Source organism: Rana temporaria, chromosome 4 (assembly GCF_905171775.1).
Source record: "Rana temporaria chromosome 4, aRanTem1.1, whole genome shotgun sequence".
Lineage (NCBI taxonomy): Eukaryota > Metazoa > Chordata > Amphibia > Anura > Ranidae > Rana > Rana temporaria.
This window is the reverse complement of record NC_053492.1, coordinates 338,862,146-338,878,835: the sequence shown is the minus strand read 5'-3', so window position 1 is coordinate 338,878,835 and position 16,690 is coordinate 338,862,146. Positions and strand designations below refer to the sequence as shown.

At 41.2% G+C, this 16,690-nt stretch overlaps 1 protein-coding gene across 1 annotated transcript; it reads right to left on the bottom strand.

Annotated features, from left to right (window-relative positions):
• Positions 1–2,217: 2,217 nt before the first annotated feature.
• Positions 2,218–14,008, bottom strand: LOC120937490 (multiple coagulation factor deficiency protein 2 homolog). Its single transcript, XM_040350757.1, has 4 exons — positions 13,802–14,008; positions 10,426–10,512; positions 7,327–7,451; positions 2,218–2,543 (listed from the first exon to the last, which is right to left on the bottom strand). Exons 1-4 carry the CDS (start codon positions 13,957–13,959, stop codon positions 2,398–2,400), a joined length of 516 nt encoding a protein of 171 aa, XP_040206691.1. The 5' UTR covers positions 13,960–14,008; the 3' UTR covers positions 2,218–2,397.
• Positions 14,009–16,690: the final 2,682 nt, after the last annotated feature.

Below are 16,690 nucleotides of genomic sequence, written 5' to 3'. Positions count from 1 at the left end.
TTCACAGAGGAGCAGCTTAGAATATATTTATAAAATAATTTTCTTTGGCGCTGAATTCACCTTTTTTTAAAAATGTATGTAGTTTGTCGCCACTGCGTGATTGTGCGCAATTTTAAAGCATTTCGTGTTTGGTATCCATGTACTCGGCCTAAGATTATCTTTTTTATTTCATCCAAAATTTGGGCAATATGTGTTTTAGTGCATTCAAATTAAAAGTACATTTTTTCCCCCAAAAAAATTGTTTGAAAAATCGCTGCGCAAATACTGTGTGGGAAAAAAAAAATTCCAACACCCACCATTTTATTCTGTAGGGCCTTTGGTTTAAAAAAATATATAATGTTTGGGGGTTTAACATAATTTTCTTGCTTCCATGTAAACAAAAAGTGTCAAAAAGGGCTTTGTCTTCAAGTGGTTAGAAGAGTGGGTGAAGTGTGACATAACCTTCTAAATGTTGTTCATAAAATGCCAGGACAGTTCAAAACTCCCCAAATGACCCCATTTTGGAATGTAGACACCCCAAGCTATTTGCTGAGAGGCCTGTCGAGTCCATGGAATATTTTATATTTTGACACAAGTTGCGGGGAAAAAAAAAAAATATATATATATATATATATATATATATATATTTTTTTTTTTTTAACAAAGTTGTCACTAAATGATATATTGCTCAGACATGCCATGGGCATATGTGGAATTATACCCCAAAATACATTCTGGTGCTTAGCCTGAGTACGGGGAAACCACATGTGAGACTTTTTGGGAGCCTAGCCGTGTATGGGACCCCAAAAACCAAGCACCGCCTTCAGGCTTTCTAAGGGTGTACATTTTTGATTTCACTCCTCATTGCCTATCACAGTTTCGGAGGCCATGGAATGCCCAGATGGTTCCCCCCCAAATGACCCCATTTTGGAAATTAGACGCCCCAAGATATTTGCTGAGAGGTATTGTGATTATTTTGCAGATCTCGCTTTTTGTCACAAAGTTTTGAAAAAAGAAAAAAAAATGTCTTTCTTATTTTTCAAAAACAAATGAGAGCTGTTGTTGGGGCCCCGTACGCGGCTAGGCTCCCAAAAAGTCCCACACATGTGGTATCCCCGTACTCAGGATAAGCAGCAAATTTTATTTTGGGGTGCAATTCCACATATAACCATGGCATGTGTGAGCAATATATCATTTAGTGACAACTTTTGTAAAAAAAAAATGATTTATTGTCATTATTGAATCACTTGGGACAAAAAAAATTTATATTCAATGGGCTCAACATGCCTCTCAACAAATAGCTTGGGGTGTCTACTTTCCAAAATGGGGTCATTTGGCGGGGGGGGGGGGGGGGGTTGTGCCATCTTGGCATTTTATGGCCTTCAAAACTGTGATAGGTAGTGAGGAGTGAAATAAAAAAATGTATGCCCTTAGAAATCTTGTAACTACATACAGTAATGCAAGGCTTTCTCCCTGGTGTGGAGAAAGCCTCTTGAGGGGGAGAGCAGGCAAATTAGGACACTCTACTTTGCAGATAGAGAAAGGAGCTGTGTGTTGGTGGGCGTCCTGACTCTCCTGCTCACCACCCCCCCCCTCAAGAGGCTTTCTTCACACCAGGGAGAAAGCCTCGCATTAATGTGTGTAGTTACAGACAGAAAAACAGGAAGTGAGGATTTCTCAGAAGAAATAAGGACATTTAAAAGCAAAATCGAAGAATGAGGTAAGTGAAGGAGGACTGCACTAAGGTAAAGGAAGCTATTTAGGTAAAAAAAAATTACTTTTACAACCCCTTTAAAAGCTGTGTAAATTCCAGAAAATGTACCCTAGTTTGTAGACGCTATAACTTTTGCTCAAACCAATAAATATAGGCTTATTTTCATTTTTTTTTTACTAAAGACATGTGGCTGAATACATTTTGGCCTAAATGTATGACTAAAATTGAGTTTATTAGATTATAACAAAAATTAGAAAATTATATATTTTTTTCAAAATTTTCGGTCTTTTTCTGTTTATATCACAAAAAATAAAAATCGCAGAGACAATCAAATACCATCAAAAGAAAGCTCTATTTGTGGGAAAAAAAGGACACAAATTTTGTTTGGGTACAACTTTGCATGACCACGCAATTACCAGTTAAAGAAGCGCAGTGCTAAATTGTAAAAAGACCTCCAGTCTTTAAGCGAACAAATGGTCCGGGGCTTAAGTGGTTAAGCTCTACTTATTTTCGATTGAGCAATATTAAAATTGTGTATGCACTTTTATTTACTAGATACGGTAATTAAACATGAGATTCTTACAGTAATGGCTAGTAATGAATTGATCATACTTTCTGCAATAAAGTAAAAATAAGCTCTCTGCAAAAACATGACAACATAGAAACATGGTACATAAGGTACTGTTCCTAATTTATTCTCTGTTTCAGCTCTTGGATCCCTTTTCCTTTGCTGTTTTGTCCAAAATTGTAGTTGGACTTGCTGTTCGTTTTTGGGAGTGCATGTACTCAACGAAGGATAAAAACCCATCTTTATCCAGATCATCTTCCTTTAGGACCTCATCAGTCATATCTGCATGTAAACAGAAATTTTTTGTAAAATACTTGTGTCATAAAGGTACAGTTGTGATCTCAGTTGAAAACAGTAAGGTCTCTTTCAGACAGGCAGCAGCGTTTACCACCCTCTGAAAAGCGGTCAGCGATGAACTTCTTTTCAGAGGACAGTAGAGCAGCAGCTGACAGGCGTTCATGACGTATTACTTTTAGTAGATGTCATTTTTGGTATATCCTATCGATTGCTGATTAATATGACATATTAAAAGGGAGATGGCCAAAGTCTGCCACAGTTACTTATGCTGTTTGCAAAACTATAAAATTTACATAATTTGCATTGGTTTTTGGGTGATACAAGGTATCTGTTTTCTAGATGTCCTACAAATGCCAATAAAAAGAAAATGCAAGTTGTATGTTGGTTATGTTTTTTTTTTTGCTCAGATGAAATGATATAAAATTCCACAAATGATTGCCTGGGCTGACTTACAACTGTAATCCAGAGAAAAGTACAGTGACAGCAGAAACTCTGCAGAAACTGACAACTTTGCTTTGATCCTCTTTATCTAGCACAGCTCCCACCTAGTTTTACATCTCTTTGAACTGTGCTTCACTGTTGGGCTTAGATTTTTAAAAAGCAAGAATTAACCAGCAAGGAAAATTTCACTTAAATTAAACTAATGTAGGACTTCAATAAAACTTACATCTCATAATATTTAAATGTATGCAAGGGTAGTGAATGTTAGTCATTTATTATGCCATTTTGGATGCAGTCTGGTCATTTAGTAACTTCCAGACAAAACCCAATTCTTTATAATTATATTACATTTTCTGATTTAAGGTAACCTTCTTATAAGCATTACAGCATCATCACAGGAGTTCTGAGTTTACACATGCTTCACTTGCTATGTTACAAAGTTAAAACCAGCCAGGCAGTTGGCATTTTCATAAAATCAATGGCAGCCCACGCTATTTTTTATACAGGTTGCCTTTTAAGACTAACTCCACTTTGGCAAAAAAAAATGGATATGTAATGGGGACGCAAAGCTTGCAATTTTTATGTTATTAAAAATGATACTTCCTTTTCAAGCTGCAGCAGCTGTAATATTCTGTAAAAGGTGGTGTTCTGTACACTGCTGGTATACAGAACACCCTCAGAAATCTTATTTCGCACTTGTGTGATTGATTTTCCCAGAAGTTTGCATGAAGATACAAGTCAAATTTTAGGCATGCCCTGCAATAGAATGTGTTACTTTGGTGAGATACTTCTAAAGGTTTAAATTAGAGTTAGAACGTTTTAAAGGGATATTGGATACTGTCGTTTTTCCTGATGAGATTCTTGGCAAGAATCTTTTGCCGCCTGAGTGTACAGACACTCCTTTCAAAAGAACCGCGGTTCTTTTAGAAGGCAAGAAAGCGGTGACATTAGTCACATTCAATGCCGTCGCCGCCATCTTGCTGCACCCTACCTATGCCTAGGAAGCTGCCGTGCATATGTCAAAGTCATTTAGAGCATGTGTGGGTTTCCATGGCGACAGGTAAGTATACACACTCTCGGGTTTCTCGGCAGGAAAACACTACCGAGAATCACAACGAGAAAATAGAGAACATGTTCTCTATTTTTCTCGTCGAGATTTTAGGCAGTTTTCTTGACGAGAAATCTGAAAGCCTCATACACACCCTCGGTTTACTCGGCAAGAAAGCTCTGCCAGCAGTTTTCTTGCTGGCTCTTCCTGAGAAAACCGAGCGTGTGTACGAGGCTTTAGGCTAACCATAGATGGATTGTTTTTTCTTTTCAACAAATAGATTCTTCCATTCACACAATCAGGTGGATGGAGGAATCCTGAAGGTATGAGAAAGAATGACTGACTGCCAAAACTTTAAAATACCAGAGTTCGCAACCAAGAAGCTGTGCTGAAGTATAATTACAAGAATTTCATAAGTGTCAAAGGCTTTTATTGACAATTACGGTACATTAGGTTTATGCAGTCAATATTGGCAGTGTTGGCCCTTCTTTTTTCATGAACTCTGCAATTCGCCTAGACATGCAGTCAATCAACTTCTGGACCACATCCTGACTGATGGCAGCCCATTCTTGCATAATCAATGCTTGGAGTTTGTCAGAATTTGTGGGGGTTTTTTTGTTCACTTGCCTCTTGAATTCTGAGTTCTTAATTGGATTAAGGTCTGGGGAGTTAGGGGCGTGATCTGGATATGGCAAAGTAAGGACATGTGCTTGTGGAGCTTCTGGTCCGTCCTGGCCTTACCAGCCCTAATACCAGCTATATTCACTAGATATAAGGTATGTACTCTGCTGGGAAAACAGGAAGTTCCAGTGTCAGGCCAAGTGGAGAAATCCATTGCTACTTCCCCGGATCGCAGGCATCATCTCTTGGCTCCAAAATGGCGGATGCCATGAGGCGCAGCGGGAATGTAAGTTCTTCTCCACACACCTCCCAGATGTGTCCTCCCTCCACCTCCCTAGCATGCCGGCGGTGTTCCACTCTGACCCCCAAGACTTGCTACACCCGCAACTCACACCGCTAACCTTACATGCTGATGCGGAGCTGAGGGCACTGCTGCAGGCTCTGCCAAGAGAGTCGACTTTGAGTCACTGGCAAGCAAGCTGGAGGCGTCCCACTGCAAAGATATAGCGGCGGTCCGCAGTGATATCACCTCGCTCACGAAGAGGATGGGGACAGGGGAAGCCAATGTGTCTGCATTAGAAATGAGGCTGAAGCAGGTACAAGACGTGCAGGCGACCTCCATCCTGACCCAGCAATTGCGCCTGGAAGAAATGGAGGACAGTAGCAGGAGAAACAACTTGAGGCTCCGGGGCTTGCCTGAAGCCATGGGGTCAGAGGATCTAGCAGCAACAGCATTGGCCATCTTTCGGAACATTGCTGGGGACACACTCCTGCCGACTGTATCTTTTGACTGGATCCACAGGGCTCTGGGTCCCTGATCTACAGATCCAAATCGCCCAAGGGATGTGATTTGCAAGGTCCATCAGTACGTGCATAAGGAACTCATCTTACGGAAGGTGTGGGAGGTGAGAGACACATACTTCGATGGGGCTATCATCCAAATCCTGCCAGATCTTTCCCAGGCCACCTTGCAAAGGAGGGCTATGCTGAAGCCTATACTAGAAGTCACCCAGCAATCCGCCATTACCTACAGATGGGGCATTCACAGTATTTTACCTTGCAATCACCATCAGATCTCCCTGCACCATTTGCCTTTTTTGAAACAGATCCAATAGATGTCCCGGACTGGCCGCAGGCTCTCCCAAGTATCCCCACCCGACCAGACAGTTCAAGTCAGAGGAGATCCCGCTCCCTGCGGCCACAGAGGAGCAAACAGGGGTCCTGCATCACATCAGCGGAAGAATCCAGGGAAACCTAGTGGTGGCAGCACTATGGTGAGACCATGCACACACATCTCTTTCTCTTAGTGCCTTACCACGGATGCCCACTCCAACTTGCTCCCTTCCCCGTCGGGTCCCAATGACACCTTCACCTGATTTGTACTGGTTCCCCCTGATACGCCTGGGGCCTTCCCAGGGAGGGGGGAAGAAACAAAAACAAACGTTTTACAGCCTTGCCACCTCACGGTCACTAATGCCATTGCTTAAGCTCCTGTGAAGGGTGGGATGGATGTGGGGTGGTCCATGGGAGGAGAGGGGTTCCTGGGGAAAAGGGGTGGACATCTGTTGTGGGTAATTGTAAATTTTAACTTACCTTGTACCCTATAGAACGACACTGGTAACCACCCACGAGACTCTCATAAAGAAGACTATGATCTTTTCACAACCAACACTGGGACCCCCGAACAAGTACTCTCTTTGAGAAGTGTCGCAATTTAAGCCCCTACGGGGGGCCTGTGTAAGGAGAGCTCTCTGAGACACTAAGGGTTCCCGGAAAAGCCCCATTTTCTGGAGCCATCCTTCCACTAATACTTTACTGTAGTGCATCTGTTTATGCCTGGAAATGTTGGGTTCCCCTCATACGAGGATCAGAGTTTATTTTCATCCCTTTTTAGGTTGTTGGTGCGCTCTTACAAGCTTAAAAAAAATTGAAAACAGAATGTGAGATCTTCATCAGGGACAAGAGGCGTATACATAATAATTTTAAATGCCAATAGTTTGTTTACAGACAAGTCCCACATTCTGTTGTACTCTGATTTAATTGTGGGGGATATGGTGTAAAAATATCCATCGCCTTACTTATTTAAACTATACCTTTAAAAAAAATCAAAACATTATCAACATTACATTGAAGTGATTGTAAAGTCAATTTTTTTCCCCATAAAAATAACAAAAAACATGGATCCTCCTCTTCTCGGGTCCCTCTTCGGCTCTCCTGGCCCCTCCCTCCTGTCGAGTGCCCCCACAGCAAGCGGCTTACTATGGGGGCACCCAAGCTGAGTCACAGCCCCCTGTGTCCATTCATACACAGAGCCACTGTTCAGTCCTGCCCCCTCTCTCTCCTGATTGGCTAACTGACTTTGACAGCAGCAGGGGCCATTGGCGCCACTGCTGTGTCTCAGCCAATCAGGAGGGAGAGTCCTATATGGTCGAGGCACTCGTGGACATCCCTGGATAGAGATGGGGCTCAGGTAAGTATTAGAGGGTGCTGGGGTGGCTGCTGCATAGACTGCATTAAGATAAAAAAAAAAACATCTGACTTTACAATCGCTTTAAGACTGCCCTGTGAATATAATGGATGTTTTAATAATACTCTTAATTAAGTTAAGCTCTTTACATAAGTAATTTTTATCACCATCACACAAATAGAGTAACATACCAATGTAGTGCTTAATTTTTTCATCCTTTGTAAATACATTGCCTATGTGTTCATCAAGGGAATCGTGCAATGCTGCCATAATCTCCAGTCCATCTAGAAGTTTATTGTGATCAAAATCATGTACCCTTCAGAAGATAAAAATAAGAGCATTAAGCATCCTAATTTTAACTTAACAGCAGATAAATACAAAAGGCTAAAGCCTGTTTCTCACTAGTAGTTATTTTTATTATTTCCCAAAGGGCTGAACAAAAAACAAACTGAAGAGCCACTGAACTAACAATATGATGTTAGTACAGCGATCTCCCCACTGAGCTATTGTTTTCTGATGGGAGGGATAGCCCCCCCCCCCCGGAACACAATGGAGAGTGCTGATCGACAGACCTTCTTCAGTCTTGTCCCTTTGATAGGAAACGGACCGGATGCTGTACACACGGGCCGAATGTTGGCTGGTTTCTATTGAAATGACCAGTACTGCCTGATATTCGGCCTGTGTGTACGGGGCTTATGTGCTCGGAACTATACTGCCAAGAGCTGCCCACCCATTTGTTGTCACTTAAATGGTACCTGCCAGGGTGTATGGAATCCATAGCTAATGTAAAAAAATGCACCAGCCCCATACTTTTATAACAACTATGAATATTCAAAAAAGCATTTCTCAAGCAAGAAAAGAGTGGCATCGTTTGTAAGGTTTAAAAAAGACACCAGTTCATCTTGTTCAATGTGTGTGTGTGTCACTGAATATTGCGTATGCAAAGGTGCCGATCTAAGGGCCAGATTCACAAAAGAGATACGACCGCGTATCTCCTGATACGCCGTCGTATCTCTGAGATACGATTGTCGTATCTATGCGCCTGATTCATAGAATCAGGTTACGCATAGAATAACCCTAAGATCCGACAGGTGTAAGTGACTTACACCGTCGGATCTTAGGCTGCAATTCTAGGCCGGCCGCTAAGGGGCGATTCCATTGCGGTGGGCGTAGAATATGCAAATGACTAGTTATGCCGATTCACAAACGTACGCTTTGCCCGTCGCTGTAAATTTACGTTGTTTCTGTAGAGATACGCGGCGTAAAACTAAACCTGCCCTCTAGGTGGTCTAGCCAATGTTAAGTATGGCCGTCGTTCCCGCGTCGAAATTTAAAATTTCGCGTAGTTTGCGTAAGTCGTCGGTGAATGGCGCTGGACGCCATTTACGTTAAAGTCAAAACCAATGACGTTGGGAAATTTTAGGGTCGGAGCATGCGCAGTACGTTCAGCGTGGGAACGCGCCTAATTTAAATGGTCCCCGCCCCATTTGAATTAGGCGGGCTTGCGCCAGGCGGATTTACGTTACGCCGCCGCAAGTTTACAGGCAAGTGCTTACGCTGAAAACTTGCGGCGGTGTAACGTAAATGTAATACGTTACGACGCCGCAGCGTAGGGCGATTCTACGTGAATCTGGCCCTAAGTGTTTTTTGAAATTAGAAGTCCTTGCCAGTGGACTGATGAATCAAATTTAGAACCTCATATGAACTGGGAAGCCTAATGGTGGGAATGTTATAGTTTGCTGTTTCAGGGCCTGGGTAGCTTGCAATCATGTCAGCTAGGAATTCTGCATCATAATGTAGTGTGCTTAATGAGAATGTGAGGCCATCTATCCAAAAAGTTGAATTTGAACCAGAAATAAATATTTTAACACAAATTCCTGCAAAATTACCGTATTTATCGGGGTATTGCGCGCTCCGGCGTATAGCGCGCACCCCTAATGTGGACCCGAAATTCCTGTAAAAAAAACATTTTATACTTAGTTTTGGTGTCCATCGGCGGCCTTGTCCGGTGTCCGTCTGGGGCCTCGGTGGTGTCATCCGGCTTCTCCCGCGCTGTCTCCGAGTTGAATCCCCGCTTGCTGCGCTCAGTTTGAACGCCTCCGCCGACATATACCGAGTGCAGTACACTGCACAGGTACATTCGGCCAGGCTCGGCTTCGCTCGTGGTCACGCTCTGTGACGTTTATGCGTGAGCACGAGCGAAGCCGAGCCTTGCCGAATGTACCCGAGTGTACTGCACTCAGTATATGTCGGCGGAGGCGTTCAAACTGAGCGCAGGAAGCGGGTATCGGCGTATATCGTGCACCCACGATTTTCCCCTTATTTTGAGGGGAAAAAATTCGCGGTATACGCCGATAAATGCGGTAATTCCCGGGAATTCAAAAAAAAACACGCGGCCATTCACTAAAATTAGATGAGACATGGTTTAACCTTAAACTGCATAGTTCTTTACTGTAAGAGCTGTTACGATGTGTAATTCTCTTCCACAGGCAGTGGTTTAAAGCGGGGAGCATCGATAATTAAAAAAAAAAATATTAGATAGGCACCTGATCGTCCACAACATATGGTGATATACAATGTAATACTGACATAAAAGCGCACACATGCAGGATGGATTTGTGTCTTTTTTCAACCTCACCTACTATGTAACACCATAATTATCTTAATCACACTAGCAAATCCACCATGGTGGAATGGTTAAAAGAAAAAGTGTTCTGTACTGGCCTAAGTGAAAACACTAATTCTGGTAATAGACATGGGGCATGCAGGGTGAAAATAAAAAAAATTCTGTACCTGAGTATATTGATTCTTTAAAAATCAGCAGAAGTTGGGCCAATACAGGTTGCACTAGATGGACTTGTGTCTTTTTTTATCCTCAACCTGACTAACTATGACAGTAATCTTGCTGGGAATGATAAGTGAAAAACATGTCAGAAGGTGGAGGTATTATTAGCCATGCAGCAAGATAAACTCAAACATCGCATGGTAGGTACCCTATACTATGATGACTAGATTGAGGTGATGGTTACCTATGTAATTATAAATGCTGGGGTATGTTTCTGACACTCATTTGAGCTGAGGAAGCCAAGTAGCAAAATGCCTTTAACGGTTAAGAACAAGTCCATTTGAATGTGACCGTTACTAGTTAAACCAGATACTGTATGTATGTAATATCTGATTGCTTTTTAAGTGCTTAGATACCATTATATGCATTTAAAAAAAAATCCATTCTTATTCATGTAACATTGCCAATGCCTTTAGTATCACTTATAACAATAAATCACACTTACGTGAAGTAATAGAATTCAAGTTCATCTTCTGAGGCTTTATCTAAATCAACTTCTCCCATCTCGTGCCTTAACTCATCTTCTAAATGACTAGACAGGTACAGAGTAGATAATCATTGGTATTAATTTGTACATCATTAAAAAAAATTCAGTCACCAAGGAAAAGCAATGAGTTTCTAATGCCCTGCCTGCCCTAAGTCATAAAATCTTTTTTTTTTTAATTCATGGCAGAAGAAAAAGAATATTGTACATGGGACATATTCAAAGAGAATTAAAGGATCATTATTGCCCTCAGATTTCGCAATCTAGATACTGATGACTGAGTTGGTGAAACAAAAAGTAAGGCAAATTAGGCAAATTATTGATATTTTGTAGGACAGCAATAGAAGAATTTTGATTAAAGAGCAACATGAGCAGTGATGTAGTTTAAATATGAAAGGTTTATACGTTGTAGGCCTTGTTCACATAGGCTTCAGCTTGTAGTACAGGAAGCAGTGTGCTCAAGGGGAAATTATCTTGAAATTATCAGACATTTGCAAGGATGCATATTACTCAGGAAAATCAATGACAATCATCACAGAATACAGGGATGGCTATCTACTTTACAAAGATTTAAATATTCCAATAGCCACAATAAGATATCTCTCTTCACCTTTTTTCAAAACTGCAAGACTTTCATCAAAAGAGACCTCACTAAAACTCCTCATTACTCCATTAACTTCACAAGAACACAGTTTCAGGGTAGAAACTGTGTCTGAAGTGCAGGAAGAGGAGGGGGGGGGGGGTTAAGACCATGAAGAGCAGTAGCTAAAAAAGGAAAATTCCCTATCAAATACTTACCATTGTTTTCCTTTCTCAACTTAAAGGGGTTGTAAAGACAAAAATATTTTCCTCTTAAATTAAAGTCTGACAGTAGCTGATAAAGTAAAAAGTAATGTTTTGCATTATAACTAGTTTGATACCTGTTGAAATCGAGCTGTTTTATTCACCTCCGTCACTCCTGAATCGTTATTCTCACTGACTTCCTGGTTTACGGTGCGCATTCATTCTTGCTACATCACGGCCTAATGGGAACTACAGTTCCCATTAGGCTTAGCCTCCATGCCTGTGAGGGATAAGAGAGCATCTTCACGCTGTAGTCCATAGGGTTCAATATTGAATATTGACCTGAAGGGCCTGGTATGAATTTTAGGGGGAACCCCACGCCACTTTTTTTTTATTTTGGCAAAGTGTTCCCCTTAATATCCATACCAGACCCAAAGGGCCTGGTAATGGACTGGGGAGGGGCAACTCACACCCATTTTTCAATGATTTGTATGTATATTGCCGGGATCCGGCAATACATTACAGCCACGAGCAGTTTTTAATAAAAAAAAATCCTATAGAAATGTAATTTTTCTGCTCTCATTCATTACTATGTACGTCAACTATGTAAGCAGCCTCACATAGTGTGTGTGGGGCATGGACTTAGCCCCCTCAGCCATGATTGGCCAAAGGCACCCTGCCTTTGGCCAATCGTGGCTCTCACAGCAGAGCGTGCTGTGATATGCCAAAGCATGCAGGTCAGGTGCATGCTTTGGCTAATCCGCAGTCGTCAATGCATTGCGATCTCACAGTGCATTGACGGTCTCGAAGTGCATTGACGGTCTCAAAGTGCATTATGGAGCGTTCCACGGGGCGCTCAAATTTCCCGCGATTAGCCCATAATGTTCTAAATTTGGCAAACGGGCAAACACCCGGTGTTCTAGTCGAACAAATAACTGATGTATAAAATCGATTTCAAGTATAAATTACATATCACAGTCGAACAAATAACTGATGTATAAAATCGATTTCAAGTATAAATTACATATCACAAAACAGTGGATTATACTATGCCTCTTCTTTTGGATAAAGCAACTTGAGTAAGTTCACCCAATAAAAAATACAGTAGTTGCCTCAACAGGCAAACATTATATCTTCATTTAACAACAGTACCTACAGCTAAAGGTGATATCCGTAAACATATGACATATAAACCTGACATGGCGTATTTATTTTCATAATTTAAATGAACTAAAATACAAATTTGTTATGTGAAAAATATAAGTACATTTATTTGCAACTACCTCTAATTTAATAAATTAAAAATCTGACATTCCAGATTAAGTGCCATTGATTAGAACCTCCCTAGGACAAACATGGGTGCACTAACCTGAATATCTGTCTTTCACATTATTATTTACATTTTATATCCTTTCACATTTTTGCAATAAGTTGGTATTTTTTCATAAACACTTTAGTTATTTGAATACAAAAACATAAATATATTTATTGCATGCTTTACAACCCTTAAATATATTTCTGCAAACAGCCAGAGAAATAGTATCTTCAGGGGGTGAGATTGTAAATTGTAAACTTGCATACTTCTTATGTGCAGGTTTGCTTTTAACAAAGTCTGTGGTTTTGCTATTCAAAGCCCAAACCTCAATCAAAGTGGCAATATGGGGGAGATTTACTAAAACTGGAGCACACAGAATATAATCTAGTGCAGCTGTGCATAGTAACCAATCAGCTTCTAACTTCAGCCTGTTCACTTATGGCCCTACACACGATCCAAATATCGTACGAAAACTTCCAAGGAAGAATCGTCCGATAAATTGGATCGTTAGTACAGAGCTTTCGAGAGCTGATCACGACAATTCATCTGATATTATTTGATCGGACAAGCATGAAAATTTTCCTTGTACGATGCCAGATCGTATGATTTTCATTTAGTCAGTATAGTTGTCGTCCGAAAATTCAATACAAATACATTACAACACATGACATCACTTCCAATTTTTTTCGTGACTTTAGTAACCTATTCAATTCCTACTTGCGACTATTAAGCGGAAAAAGTCAGACGATCTGTCATCCAATTTTCGGATTGTGTCTACGAGCCATTAAGCTTTGACAATAAAACCTAGAAGCTGTCTGGTTGCTATGCACAGCTGCACTAGATTCTATTTGCTACAGCTTTAGTAAATCTCCCCCAAGTGTCAATGCTTAAGAACTATTCATCCCAAATCCCCACAAATCTGACAGAGAAAAAGCAATTTTCTGGGAATAGGCAAAAATTGGTGGAACCAGAGGTGCACCAACAAATGGCACAATGTAATTACAACCAGAGCTGCTACTAGTAATAATTGCACACTATAAATGTGTGTGTGTTATTTGAAATAGTTTGTGTATCAGTAAATGTATCAAGTAAATTAGTGACACAATTAGACAAGAATCAGGCTCACCCATCTTTTAGCAAAGTCTCTGTGACAAGTTTACATTGTATTTGCAACCCCTGTGCCCAGAATCCTGTAAATAAATGGTTTACATACAGATCTCCCCTTATTGTCAAACTTACTGGTGGTCAGTGATGATTGTCTTATTATGAAATGCATTGGTAGGAAAGTTGTTCTTAATAGATGTCCCTTTCTCATCTGGTCGTGCTCTGACAACACTCCATGGCACAAGAAAGAACAGCACAAAACATAAGACATTCCTTGCTCTTGCCTCCATCATGACTCTGTGACTGGGAATGAATACTGCTGAGGTGGCCTTTTTAACAGCTGCCCAGTTTCCCAGAGAACCCAACAGCATATGACATTGGAAGACTTAGTAGTTGAACAGTGTCCTCCCACTATTACAGATGCTACAAAGTTGCTCTAATTATTTTTAGCTACGTACTGAGCAATTTAGGTCTCTTTTAGGTACAAATGTCACTTATAGGCTAACTCCAGACATTTTTTTCATAGGTTAAAAAAAAAGGCAAGTTCTTTTAGTTCAACTAACAGGAAGAAACCAAAACAAATAGAAAACCTTTGTATACAGTGGGTAAAGTAGTTATTCCTGTGCTACAGTGGAAACTATGTGCAGAGGGTAAAGGTGTGGCAACTACCGTATGGGCCAACCACTACCCACAGTGAGACGTGGAAAAAATCAAGAGATGGTGTTGTGCGCCAATAGCATAGAATGGTGTAATTGGTAAAATGTATAAATAACCAAAATAGTATAATTGATAAATGAATGTGCAAATAGACTGACTGAAAGATAAAAATCGCTATAAATGCTACAATAAGGTGCATCCAAAGGTGTACCGAATGAATGTGCAAACAGTGCAGATAAGGTGACACAGGTGCATAAATAAAATCACATCGTTAAGATAATAGTATATGCAGTCGCAGAGGAAATCGCAGGATGGTGTTATGCTCCAATCAAAATGAATGACTGGACATAACTGATATACAACAATGATGGATGAATAAAACAGTGAACTGAATAAGAGTGCAAATACATACAAATGGGTTACTGTATAATGTAAGTAAAATCACATCATATGAATGGTAGATGGAACCGCAAGATTGTCCAATTGTTACAAAGTGTAAATGGTGCAACTGCGACTCAGTCCAAAAGGTGAATAAATTGCAAGGTGCGAGTAGAGTGTTGGGTGCAGAAATAGAATCGCAGCATAAAGATAATATATCCAGTCGCAGAGGAAATCGCAGGATTGTGTTATGCTCCCATCAACATGAATGACTGAACATAACTGATATACACCAATGATGGATGATGAAACTGCGACTCAGACCAAGAGGTGATGCAATTTAATCAAAAGAAATTGCAAAGTGCGAGTGAAGTGCTGGGTGCTAAATGACATCAGCAGGTGACTTGTTGGTGAATCTTCGGTGTATGGTGACACCCGAAGGTGTGCTAGCAAATTACCTTACGGCTGCAAGGTAAGCAGCTTTCAATAAAACCAATGGAATCACTCGGGGGTAGAGGAGGGGTAGACAGCGGACACAGAATTTTTAGATTTTAACAGGTTTTTAAGAAAATAGAGAGGGATAAATGACACAGCACAAACACTGTGTTGTTTATCATGCTTTAAAGGAACAGGATTTTTTTTAAAGCAACAACCAGCCAGACAGACTTAAGACCTTTTACGCACTTTGGGCCAGATTCACAGTGAGAGTACGCCGGCGTATCTACTGATTCACCGGCGTACTTTCAAATTTGCCGCGTCGTATCTTTAGTTTGAATCCTCAAACCAAGATACGACGGCTTTTGGCTTCGATCCGACAGGCGTACGGCTTCGTATGCCTTCGGATCGTAGGTGCAATACTTTGGCGCACGCTGGGTGGGGTATGCTAATTAGCTTTTTCCGGCGATCCACGAAGGTACGCGCGGCCGTCGCATTCTCTTACATCGTCGCTAATCGGCTTTTCCCGGCGTATAGTTAAAGCTGCTGTTTCGTGGTGTATAGATAGATGTTAAAGTATGGCCGTCGTTCCTGCGTCAAATTTTGAATTTTTTTTTCTGAGTAAGTCGTCCGTGAATAGGAAAGGACGTAACTCACGTCTACGTTCAAAAAATGACGTCGGTGCGACATCATTTCGCGCAAAGCACGGCGGAAATTTCGAATTGGAGCATGCGCATTTCAATCGGCGCGGGGACACGCTTCATTTAAATGAATCACGCCCCCTACCCGCCCAATTTGAAATATGCGCCGAGAAATACACTACGCCGCTGTAACTTACGGCACAAAATCTTCCTGGATTCGAAATTCCGCCAGGCGTAGCGTATACGGCAATTCTTTATGAATCTGGCCCTTTATGCGTACCGTATACGGTATTAATACAGTATGGTATTTTGATCCCCAGACAAGATGAGTTCAAAGAGATAGAGCTATTCTGTCGAGTACAAGAAAGGAATCGTGGAGAACTCCCACGGCAAGAATCTTACCGCTTTCTGCAAAGAGATGAAGTTAGATCTCCGAATGGTCCGAAAATGGCGAGCAGAGTACGGTAACCTCAAAAGATGGACGAGGGAAATGCTAAGAAGCGCAAGTGTGGATCAGGTCGGCAGCCATTATATCTTGAGCTGGAAGATATCATCTGTGAATGGATTGGGGACAAGAGAGCAAAGGCTTTGGTTGTGCGCAGGGCTGATATTCAAGCATTTGCCCTTGCAATGGCACCACAATTCGACATATCCCCAGAAGATTTCAAAGCATCACACCACTGGCTGTATGGCTTCCTTCAGCGATATGAACTGTCTCTAAGAAGATCGACAACCCTGTTCAAGCTGGAAGATAATGAAGTTGTTAAACGGGCACTTGCATTCAAGTTCTTTGTTGATGGCATAGACTGTTTCTAAATACCAACTCTCCAACATGATTGCAATGGATGAAACTGCAGTGTATATGGGCCAAGGAACTCAAACGACAATTGATCAGACGGGAGCCTCCTCAATC

What these genes read in the sequence shown, in the direction of transcription:
- LOC120937490 (XM_040350757.1), bottom strand. Translation starts at nt 13,959, where the DNA reads ATGATGGAGGCAAGAGCAAGGAATGTCTTATGTTTTGTGCTGTTCTTT. An exon ending in ACAATCATCACTGACCACCA is followed by an intron (nt 10,513 to 13,801) that starts GTAAGTTTGACA and finishes GTACCTGTCTAG; the next exon opens with TCATTTAGAAGATGAGTTAA. An exon ending in CTTGAATTCTATTACTTCAC is followed by an intron (nt 7,452 to 10,425) that starts GTAAGTGTGATT and finishes TATCTTCTGAAG; the next exon opens with GGTACATGATTTTGATCACA.